Here is a 10,776-nt window from a genome sequence, read left to right as displayed (position 1 = left end):
GGAGGGGGAGGGGGCTGGCGATTCCTGGGAACGCCTGGGAAAGGAAGTTCCGGGACCCTCCCTGCTCTCCGTCCTCCTCCGCTTCCTGCCTCATGTCTCACCTTGTGCCCAGCGCCTGGACTCCCCCTTAACTGCTTGGGAAATGTGACCTTTGCTCTGGGGGGCCTGGCCCTGCAGGCCCCAACCTCCCCTCATCCCTGGCGGCCCTCTTGGGCCTCTGACCCAGCCCCTCCCCGGGCCAGGCTCACAGAAGCTGGCTTCTGGGACTGTCCTGGGCCCAAGTGGGCACCTGCGCCAGCCCCACCTGTGCCCGGGCTGTGGCCCTTCCCTACAGGGCGCTCACCATGGCCCCGCCGCTCCTGCTGCTGCTGCTGGCCAGTGGAGCGGCCGCCTGCCCGCTGCCCTGCGTCTGCCAGAACCTGTCCGAGTCGCTCAGCACCCTTTGTGCCCACCGAGGCCTGCTATTTGTGCCGCCCAACGTGGACCGGCGCACAGTGGAGCTGCGACTGGCTGACAACTTCATCCAGGCCCTGGGGCCCCCTGACTTCCGCAACATGACGGGGCTAGTGGACCTGACGCTGTCTCGTAATGCCATCACCCGCATTGGGGCCCGCGCCTTTGGGGACCTCGAGAGCCTGCGTTCCCTGCACCTGGATGGCAACAGGCTGGTGGAGCTGGGCACGGGCAGCCTACGGGGCCCCGTCAACCTGCAGCACCTCATCCTCAGCGGCAACCAGCTGGGCCGCATCGCGCCAGGAGCCTTTGACGACTTCCTCGAGAGCCTGGAGGACCTGGACCTGTCCTACAACAACCTCCGGCAGGTGCCCTGGGCCGGCATCGGCGCCATGCCTGCCCTGCACACCCTCAACCTGGACCATAACCTCATTGATGCACTGCCCCCAGGCGCCTTCGCCCAGCTCGGTCAGCTCTCCCGCCTGGACCTCACCTCCAACCGCCTGGCCACACTGGCTCCAGACCCGCTCTTCTCTCGTGGGCGTGACGCAGAGGCCTCTCCCGCCCCCCTGGTGCTGAGCTTCAGCGGGAACCCCCTGCACTGCAACTGTGAGCTGCTGTGGCTGCGGCGGCTGGCGCGGCCGGACGACCTGGAGACCTGCGCCTCCCCGCCCGGCCTGGCCGGCCGCTACTTCTGGGCAGTGCCCGAGGGCGAGTTCTCCTGTGAGCCGCCCCTCATTGCCCGTCACACGCAGCGCCTCTGGGTGCTGGAAGGCCAGCGGGCCACGCTGCGGTGCCGGGCCCTGGGTGACCCCGCGCCCACCATGCACTGGGTCGGTCCTGACGACCGGTTGGTTGGCAACTCCTCCCGAGCCCGGGCTTTCCCCAACGGGACCTTAGAGATTGGGGTGACTGGCGCTGGGGATGCTGGGGGCTACACCTGCATCGCCACCAACCCTGCTGGTGAGGCCACGGCCCGAGTAGAACTGCGGGTCCTGGCCTTGCCCCACGGTGGGAACACCAGCACCGAGGGGGGCCGCCCCGGGCCCTCGGACATCGCCGCCTCGGCTCGCACTGCTGCCGAGGGTGAGGGGACGCTGGAGTCTGAGCCAGCCGTGCAGGTGACGGAGGTGACCGCCACCTCAGGGTTGGTGAGCTGGGGTCCTGGGCGGCCAGCAGACCCAGTGTGGATGTTCCAAATCCAGTACAACAGCAGCGAGGATGAGACGCTCATCTACCGGTGAGGACATGTGCCCCACACCCGGCTGCACTCCCGGCACCCTCCCTCCGTCCTCTGCTCCCCACAAGGCTTTGCTTCTGCCCGTCCTCTCTCTGGGGCTGACAACCCCTTCCCGACCATGGCTGCTGGACTCTTGGAGGAGCAGTGGCCTGGCCTGGCTGCCTGAGGGGGCTGGAGCTCAAGGGGTGGCAGGAGGACCCCACCCCATGAGATGTCCCAGGTGTCACTGAGCTGTGCAGGCCTCCCCCGGCAGCAGGTGGCGGTTGGGTCTGTCTGAAGCACATGGCCCGGGCCCGCACGCGTTATTTCTGCCTCTGCTGGTGCCATCCCCCCATCCCATCCCCCTCGCTTGCCTGGGTCCTGTGCCAGTGCACACACCCATCTCCTGGCCACACTCTTGAGCCCGTTCGCCTTCCTGAGTGAACGCAAGAGCCCGAGTGGCCCCCAGGGGGAGGGGTGTTTGGAGCTAGGAGCATGGGAGAGGGGAGGTGAGGATGTGGCTAGACCCCAGCCCCCAGCTCTGACCACCTGCCCTTGCCTGCAGGATAGTCCCAGCCTCCAGCCACCACTTCCTGCTGAAGCACCTGGTCCCCGGCGCTGACTATGACCTCTGCCTGCTGGCCTTGTCACTGGCCGCTGGGCCCTCCGACCTCACGGCCACCAGGCTGCTGGGCTGTGCCCATTTCTCCACGCTGCCAGCCTCACCCCTGTGCCACGCCCTGCAGGCCCACGTGCTGGGCGGGACCCTGACCGTTGCCGTGGGGGGTGTGCTGGTGGCTGCCTTACTGGTCTTCACTGTGGCCTTGCTGGTTCGGGGCCGGGGGGCCGGGAATGGCCGCCTCCCCCTCAAGCTCAGCCACGTCCAGTCCCAGACCAATGGAGGCCCCAGCCCCACACCCAAGGCCCACCCGCCACGCAGCCCCCCGCCCCGGCCGCAGCGCAGCTGCTCTCTGGACCTGGGAGATGCCGGGTGCTACGGTTACGCCAGGCGCCTGGGGGGAGCCTGGGCCCGACGGAGCCACTCTGTGCACGGAGGGCTGCTCGGAGCAGGGTGCCGGGGGGTAGGAGGCAGCGCCGAGCGGCTGGAAGAGAGTGTGGTGTGATGCACGGGCAGCTTCTTGTGTGCTCCAAGGGATAAGCCGCATGGGGCAGAGGGCCCGGGGCGGCCACCTGGCCTGGGAGTCCCTCCCTGGTTTTTACTCTCGGTACCTCAGGCTCCCCTGTGTGCTTGGCGGGGCAGGGAGCCCTTTCCTTGGTTCTGGCCTCCAGACCAGAGTAAGGGGCAGGTCCCTCCAACAGGTGCTCACAGCCACCAAGGCAGGGGCTGCAGCCACCAATTGGGAGTCTTGTTTTTATTTATAATAAAATTGTTGGGGACACCTCAATGCTAGTCTCTGGTCTTGTCTGGCTAGATCCCCCGAGACAGAAGGATGGGACACAGGCCAGTGGTGGCACACAGACAAGGGCGGGGCTACTGGGCCCTGTGAGGACAGCCAGAGCAACCTCGGGCCCCCCGACTTCCTGTCCATGGGGGCGGCCCAGGGCTGTGCCTGGTGTGTTCTGGCCTGCAGGAGCATGGGCTTGGGCAGGCGGCCTCCCCTCACCTGTCAATGCAAAGAATGCCCCTTCCTGCCAGGTGGGGCCAGGACGTGCTGTCCAGTGTGGAGCCTGGGGAGCACACGTGAACGCCTTCCCCATGGCGCTTCGGGGGCTGCAGGACAGACACAGGACTGGACTAAGCAACAGGAGGAGGTGGGGGACAGTGCAGCCCTTCTGGGAGAAGGGACCTGGGCTGAGCATACAGTGAAAAGTTCTCATGGTTCCTAGTGCCGACAGCTGTGTCTGCCACCTCCCAGGGCATCTTGTGGACTGGTAAAACGCCATCCCAAAGGAAGGGCAGGGAACCCCACTGCCCTGCCATCAGCCCGCGATCCTCTGGAAGGTTCCTGTCAGAACTGTGGGTCCTCGTGGGACGGCACCTCCCAGCTCAGATGTGCTCTGGGTCTTCCAGGGAAGGCGGCCTTTGCCCTCCCTCGCTGCAGGGAGGCAGCCAGATGGGCACACAAGCCCTGCTCTGCTTCCTCTGCTGGGACCCCTGGCCAGGCCCGGGCAGCCTCTGACCTGGCCCAGCCCCTGCAGCCTCCTGAACTATTTGCTTCTAGGCACTGGCTAGGGCCATGGGCAGACGTGGCCCTCAGCCCTGCAGAGGGTCAGGCTCCCCCAGGTGCTGTATGAAAACTCAGAAGGCAGCCCTGGCACCCCAGGCCGTGGTGAACACGCTGCACAGACTCCCTAGTATTTTCTGTGTGAGGGTCAAGGCACTGCCGCTGGGCAGCCGAGGTGAGGCAGGTGCTCTAAGGCGTACACGTGTGTTCATGTGTGCACGGACCTGGCTCGCATGCGTGTGCCTGCCTTCCCAGCCCCAGAACACGCAGCTAGAGGTGGGCTTCGAGAGCCTGGTTTAGATGAATGGGAGCAAGATCCTCGACAGAGAAGGGTGTGGGGAGGGAATGCCATGGAGGAGTGGGCGGGGGCATGGGACAGCAGGGGTGAGCATGGACGGCAAAGGGACAGGAGGGCCAGGGCTGCCACGCTAGGCACTAGCATGAGGCTCAGGGGGCAGCTACAGCCAGCGGCCTGGTCTTGGTGTACATTTGGGGAGGACTTAGCACCCCCAAACACCAGAGACACTGATCCTGCTGCTGGCCCCGTGGTCACAGGCTCTAGTGCCCCTTTCTCCACCCGGGGGGCAGAGGACGGTCTGAGGAGGAGGATCTGTCCAGGCCCTCCAGGGTGCAGTGCAGGCGCAAGGTCCGGTGGCCCAGGGACCAGTTTGGCACGTGGGGAGCTGCTGAGGGTGAGAAGGCAGCAGAGGAACTGGGGCACAACCCTGGGAACCAGCCAGGACCATCAGAGCAACAGGCAGGGGCAGGCGAGGGGGATGGCCTGGGTCACCCCCGCGCATGACCACAGATCCCCTCAACACTGAAGCAGCTGCAGGACATGCCCACCAGGACACCAGGAGCCGCGGCAAAGTGCAGGGGGAGCGCGTGATGTCAGCAGCTGATGTTGCAACACACCTCTGCCTGTGTGCACGACAGGGACCCCCAACAGCGAGGCTGAGAGGCTCCCCACGGAAGAGTAACACTGCCTGATCTCTGGGAAGTGTGCTGCTCCCTCTCAAGCTGGGAGACAGGCTGGCCACACACACAGGCATGGGCCCAGAAGCCTCCGGGGGCTCTTGTGACCAACCAGCTATGTGGACATGTAAGGAGCGACCACAGGACCCTGAAGGGACAGCACGGCCCACATACCCCCCGACCTGCCCACCAGCTGCGCCTCAACAACAGGAAGGGCTGGAAGAAGTTGCAAGGAGGACGCGAGGCCAAGACAGAGGGGCTGGTGCCAGTGCCCAGGACAGTCCGCCCTGTGGGGACCCCCAAGAAGATGGGTGGTAACTCCCACAGGGGCTGAGGGCCAGAGCCCCTGTCCTCCGGCTCTTTTTGCCGTGACACTGACGGTAGCACCCACGGGACAGGTGCTGGCTTCAAAGGCCGAGGCAGCATTTCTTGGCTGTGGATTCCTCTCTAGCTATAGACACCAGTAACAGAGCCCAGCAAAGGGCTCTTTGGATCCTAAATACCCATTTAGGGTCCTCATGCCAGGCAGGGTACCCCCCAAGGCCACCCAAAGCTAAGCTGAGCTGCCAGCCCACCAAGGGCCTCCTAAGCCTCCTGCTCATGTTTCTGGCTGCGCCCCTGCCCTCAGCTGCCCCGAAGCACCCAACACTGTGTGCACCAGGCCAGGTGAGGAGGGCAGGGGGCTGGCGGGGGCCTGACTCGGCGCAAAGTGACCTTATCGACACGGCTTGGGCTCTTGCCCAGGGTGGGGATCCACATTTTCCAAAAATTAAGAATTATCTGGGAGGCCGGGCACAGTGGCTCACACCTGTAATCTCAGCACTTTGGGAGGTCGAGGCAGGTGGAACATCTGAGATCAGGTGTTTGAGACCAGCCTGGCCAACGTGATAAAACCCTGTCTCTACTAAAACTACAAAAATTAGCTAGGCATGGCGGCGGGTGCCTGTAATCCCAGCTACTCGGGAGGCTGAGGCAGGAGAATCGCTTGAACCCGGGAGGCGGAAGTTGCAGTGAGCCAAGATCACACCACTGCATTCTAGCCTGGGTGACAGAGCGAGACTCCATTTCAAAAAAGAAAATAATAATTATCTGGGGAACTTGTTCAAAACACAGGTTCTGGGGCCTCTACCCAAACCTGCGGGATCAGGATTTCCAGAAGGGAGGCCTGACGATATTTAACACACATTCCAGGTGATTCTCACCCCAGAGGGGCAGGAAGCAGTGTGGGTCTCCCTGGAACAAGGTTAGACAGGCGTGTGAGGAAGAGCTCCGGCCAGGCCACTCGCAGGGACTCCTGCAGCGGGGTGCCCAGGTGCCCGCAGAGTCTGAAAACAGCTGGAGTCTGGTGTGCAGCTACAGCTGGGGAGAGCCACTGACCTCGACCCATCAGTCAGGGGCAAGGCTGAGGTGACAGCATGTGCCGGGCCCTTGGTGGGGAAGGGAACGGCTAGGGGACCCTCCAAGGGCTGGGAGCAAAGGCAGGCAGGGGCTGCAGCTCTCACCTTCACACCTCGGACGCGGAACTCTGCAAGGGCTCTACTCATCTTGGTGGCGGCTGTGGGGTGGTCTTTGCCGTGGGCGATGACTTTGACCAGCAGGGAGTCATAGTGGGGTGAGATGATGGCTCCTTGGAAGGCGGAAGCATTATCCAGACGGATGCCCATGCCCTCTCCGCTCCGGAACACCTGTGGGAAGGGTGAGGCGTGAGGGCCTGCGCCAGAAAGTGCAGTCGAAAAGGCCCCACCCTTCCCGCGGCTGGCCAGGTGTGCGCCTGGCAGCTGCCGAGAGCCGAGCGTGCGGTGTCCACAGGTGAACCCCAGCTCTGGCTGGTCAGGTTTTGCTCTGTTTCTGCCACCAAACCCAGGAGTGCGTCCCTTCTCTATGTGCCACAGTCACTGCTGCTGGCTCCCTGTGAGGGAGGGGGCAGAGGAGGAAGGGAATGCCTGCCAGAGAGCAGGAGAGGGGCCTGGGCAGGTAGGGGCCGGCCCTGCCTCTATTCCCACGGACCTGCTGCACCTGCCTGAGCAACCCTCTGGCCTTTCAGACTCATCCACGTGTCCATGTGTTTGTTCCACAGCACGGATCGAGGTCTGACCCAGCCGCTAAAGGGCCTCGCTATGGACTCCCAGATAGCGAGGGGACGCACAGGCCGGCAACAGGGCCCCAAAGGACAAGGTGTGAGGCAAGAGGCGAGGCGGACCAGGGGCTTTGTTTCTGTTTCTAACAGGGCGGTGGGGAAGGCCTCAACATCCACCCACACTCCCTTCCTTTCCTTTCCTTCCAGAAGGGAGGATGGGAGGAAGGGAGGGAGAGGAGGCGAGGAGGAGGAAGTGGGAGAGGAAACTAAGGGAAAGTGCCAGAGGCAGGAGAGCGCCTGCCCAAGGGTCTACACCCAGCAGGGAAGCAATCCAAGGGCGAGGAGAGGACAGCGGGGCAGCAGGACAGGGCCAGGGCCAGGGCCAGGGCCAGACAACGACGGGAGGGGCAGCAGAGAGGAGGGGACAGAGGCGCCAACACTCACACACGCAGGTGGCTCGTGCTGTGCCGCCTGAATGAGCTCCTGCAGAGAAAGGCTCCCCAGAGGTGGGGGACCCGTCAGGCCCAGGTAAGGAAGAAGGGGAATAGGGGGACCACCCAGAGGGACTCAGGACACCCACTGCCCATTTCCGCTTCTCAGGGGTAGAGGCCTGTGTTCAATAAAAAGGAACTTAATAAAATATTTAAGGGTGAACACTCAGCTGAGAGCAGGAACTGTCGGCTAAAAATACTCTGTGGTGAGGCAGGCTCTGAAGAGCCAGGCCTTGGAAGTGGGGATGGAGGGAGGCAGAGAAGTCAGAGGCTGCCGGACAGGACTCAGCCTGGGGCTGCCCCCGCCTACGGATTCCTCCAGAAACAGAATGCAGGCGGCCAGCTCCCTGCTGAAGCCACAAGCTCTGCTGCTTCCAGAATCCAGAGAGCTCTGGTTCCTACCCCCAGCCTCCCTTGTCTCAGAAGCCCAGAGCCTGGCCCACATTCATCCTTGCTCCCCTCACCGCCCCCACACAAGCCCGGAGGCCTCTGCCCTGGACTCTTGAGCAGAGCTGGAGCTCCATCAATGTCTTGCCTCCTTTGGGGCTCAGGCCCCTGGATAGGGAGCAAGTCCCCAGCACAGCTGGCATGGTGCTGGTAGCACGTGCAGGCCTGGGAACAGGCACTGAGTAGGCCACAGGGCTCCTGCCGACAGCTGGGACCAGAGGCTGGGGAGATGGGATTCGGAGGTCAATGACTGGGTCCCGGTGCTGAGAGGGCGGAAGGTACAGGGAGCCCTCCTGGAGAAGGCACAAATCTTGCTGTGCTGGGGAGCCTGCCCCGGGCTGCCTCAGCACCCGACACCAGCTCTTTCCCGCCACCAAGGCCGCCGTCTCACAGCCCTGAATCCGCCTCTTCGTCTCCCTCCTGTGCCGCCATCTCCGACTCCCTCACCCATCCTTGATTGGCCCCTGAGCTCAGCTAAGACTCCACTGGGACCTCTGGGCCCAGTCCTTTGCTGCCCCCACCCCCACGTCCTGCCTTGCTGGCCCTTCCTTAGATGGGAGGTGGAGTTCGGGCAGCAAGGCATGGGGCTCCTGTGGGAGCTGGCGGGTCAGGGGCTGGCTTTGTGTCTGGGTCCCTGCGTTTTGCTCCAGCAAGCTGGCCTGCTCCCCGTTCCCGCCCTCATGGCTTCCTCCTGGCCTGGATGCCCGGCGGTCTCTTCCCCTGGGAGGCACCATCCCTCCTCCAGGCACTGCCTGCCTCCGTGTACTCTACGCCCAATTCAGAGCCCACATGCGGGTCCTCCCTAACTGCCGGGCTGTGGCAACTTGGCGCCGCAGCCCCAGGCACCGGGCAGAACCTGTGCACAGGTGAGCTGGCGTCTCCCTCTGCTCGAGCGCTGCCCACCTCAATGCGGCCAGTGTCCGGCTGGAAACTGCGCGCGGGGTCCTCGGTGGTGACCCGGCACTGGATGGCACAGCCGTTGATGCGGATGTTCTCCTGCCGCAGGCCCAGGTCGGGTAGGCTCCTGCCCTCAGCCACGTGGATCTGAGCATGGACCAGGTCTACACTGTGGGGTACGGGGAGGAGCGGGGAGAGGACAGGAAAAGAAGGGGAACATGAGGCGGGGGATAGATGAGGGGCACCGCAGCTAGGGGGGCAGCCACACACAGTGCGACCCCTGCCCATAGCTCTGGGCCAGCCTGAACAACCAGCTCCTCCCAACCAGTGGCTCCACAGCCCCCTGCCCTGCTTCCACGAGGAGCAGACTAAACTACTCTGTGCCTGGCAGCTGGAGAGGGCCCGCTGAAATACCAGGACCACCTGCTCCTGCACCCCTGACTCAAGACGCTGTCCACGCAGCCCTAAGCTGCTCCTCCCAGTACTCTGCCTCCTTCTTCCTTAAGGTCTGTTTTCCCTGCTCCCCTAAACTCCCCCTTGGTAAAGCCTAGATTTGAAGCCTCAGCAGATCTCCAGGTCAGAGGGCCAGGATAGCTCATTCTTGGGGCCATATGTGCTATGTTGTGTGGGTGGCTGTTGGGGGGGGGGCAGTGTGCAAGAGAACAGGTGCTGTGAAGGCTGGGCTCCTCGAAACGGCAACCACAGCTGTGAGAGGGCTGCACAGTGGGTGCTGGGTCAGGACCTGTCTTTCTGGGGCCTGTCTTCCCGCTGGGCTTGTGCCCAAAACCCCCTAGAGATGCTTGGAGAGTGCAAGCTTCCCCACCTCTGCAGGGTTTTCCAGGCTCAGCCTTACTGCTCCCAAGGGCAGTCAAAAGTCCAAGTGGAACAGCTGTTTAAAAAAACAAAACAAAACAAAAAAACAGACCAGGCACCGCGGCTCATGCCTGTAATCCCAGCACTTTGGGAGGCCAAGGTGGGTGGATCACATGAGGCCAGGACTTCGAGACCATTCTGGCCAACATGGTGAAACCCTGTCTCTACTAAAAATACAAAAATTAGGCCTGGTGGTGCACACCTGTAATCCCAGCCACTTGGGAGGCTGAGGCAGGAGAATCACTTGAACCCAGGAGGCAGAGGTTGCAGTGAGCCGAGATGGCACCACTGCACTCCAGCCTGGGCAACAGAGAGAGTCTGTCTTAAAAAAAAAACACTCAAGGTTTTACATGTATTGCCACTGAGGCTTGTGATGCAGGCGGCCTGGAACCTACGCTGGCAGGATTTCCCCGTGGTCTTGCTGCCTGCCGGACCACTTCGCAGCAGAGATAGCTCCCACTCAGTGCCATGGGCCAGGCTGCACTCCTCCCATGCTTCATCTCCACCACAGTGCGCTGAGAGCCCTGTCATTCCCACCAGATGAGGAGCTCAAGGGTCAGAGAGGCTGGAGCTCACCCAAGCTCCATGTGGCTCGGGACCTGAGAGCACCTGAGCCCTGTCTGACGCAAAGCCCGTGCTCCAGGGCAGACAGACTCCCATCCCTAATAGGATGCTCTAGACAGACCCAAGGCCAACGAGTTCACAGCAGCTTGAGGGGGAAAAGTCTCACTGGGCTACAAGTGTTGGCCTTGTCTCTAAGCTTCTAAGGAAAGGAAGGAGCCTCCATGCCCCTGGTGGGCCACAGCAGCCAGTCCGGCAGCATCCTCAGTCTCAGGTGGGGTCGGGACTGGGGGCAGAACTGGGGTCAGAGATGCTCCACAGTGAGATGGGCTGGCCCAAAGCCAGCATCAAGAAATTACATGGCTCAAAATAGAGACCTTGAAGGGGCGAGGGCCATCGTGACTGTCATTTAGAAACCAGGCACATTTTAAAAATGTCATCCCCAGTGCCTGCAGGGGGCATGGTAGTGCCACCTCTCTAGAGGGCTGTTCCGAGGGATGCTGCCTATCCTTCAATCAGATAATCCTGTTGAAGGGTTTACCCTCAGAACTCTTCAGAGCTGAAGCCAGACACTCGGGCACACAGATGATAACTGAC

The 10,776-nt window shown here is 62.7% G+C and overlaps 2 protein-coding genes across 4 annotated transcripts in view; one reads left to right on the top strand and one right to left on the bottom strand.

The window, feature by feature from the left end:
* The window catches only part of PC (pyruvate carboxylase), a 112,899-nt gene that overhangs the window by 12,527 nt on the left and 89,596 nt on the right, over positions 1 to 10,776 (bottom strand). For all 3 annotated transcript variants that reach the window (XM_011942399.1, XM_011942400.1, XM_011942398.1), the window contains 2 exons: positions 8,752 to 8,914; positions 6,336 to 6,518 (listed from right to left, as the gene is read on the bottom strand). In XM_011942399.1, coding sequence (XP_011797789.1) covers positions 6,336 to 6,518; positions 8,752 to 8,914 — 346 coding nt within the window. The remainder of the gene's footprint in view (positions 1 to 6,335; positions 6,519 to 8,751; positions 8,915 to 10,776) is intronic.
* On the top strand, positions 10 to 3,078 carry LRFN4 (leucine rich repeat and fibronectin type III domain containing 4). Its single transcript, XM_011942396.1, has 2 exons — positions 10 to 1,693; positions 2,238 to 3,078. The coding sequence occupies exons 1-2, from the start codon at positions 345 to 347 to the stop codon at positions 2,794 to 2,796; spliced, it is 1,908 nt and encodes a 635-aa protein (XP_011797786.1). The 5' UTR covers positions 10 to 344; the 3' UTR covers positions 2,797 to 3,078.

The sequence above is a fragment of the Colobus angolensis genome, unplaced genomic scaffold, assembly GCF_000951035.1.
Source record: "Colobus angolensis palliatus isolate OR3802 unplaced genomic scaffold, Cang.pa_1.0 Scaffold21, whole genome shotgun sequence".
Taxonomy (NCBI): domain Eukaryota; kingdom Metazoa; phylum Chordata; class Mammalia; order Primates; family Cercopithecidae; genus Colobus; species Colobus angolensis.
Note: the sequence above shows the minus strand (reverse complement) of the source record. Positions and strands in the feature narration are given on the sequence as shown.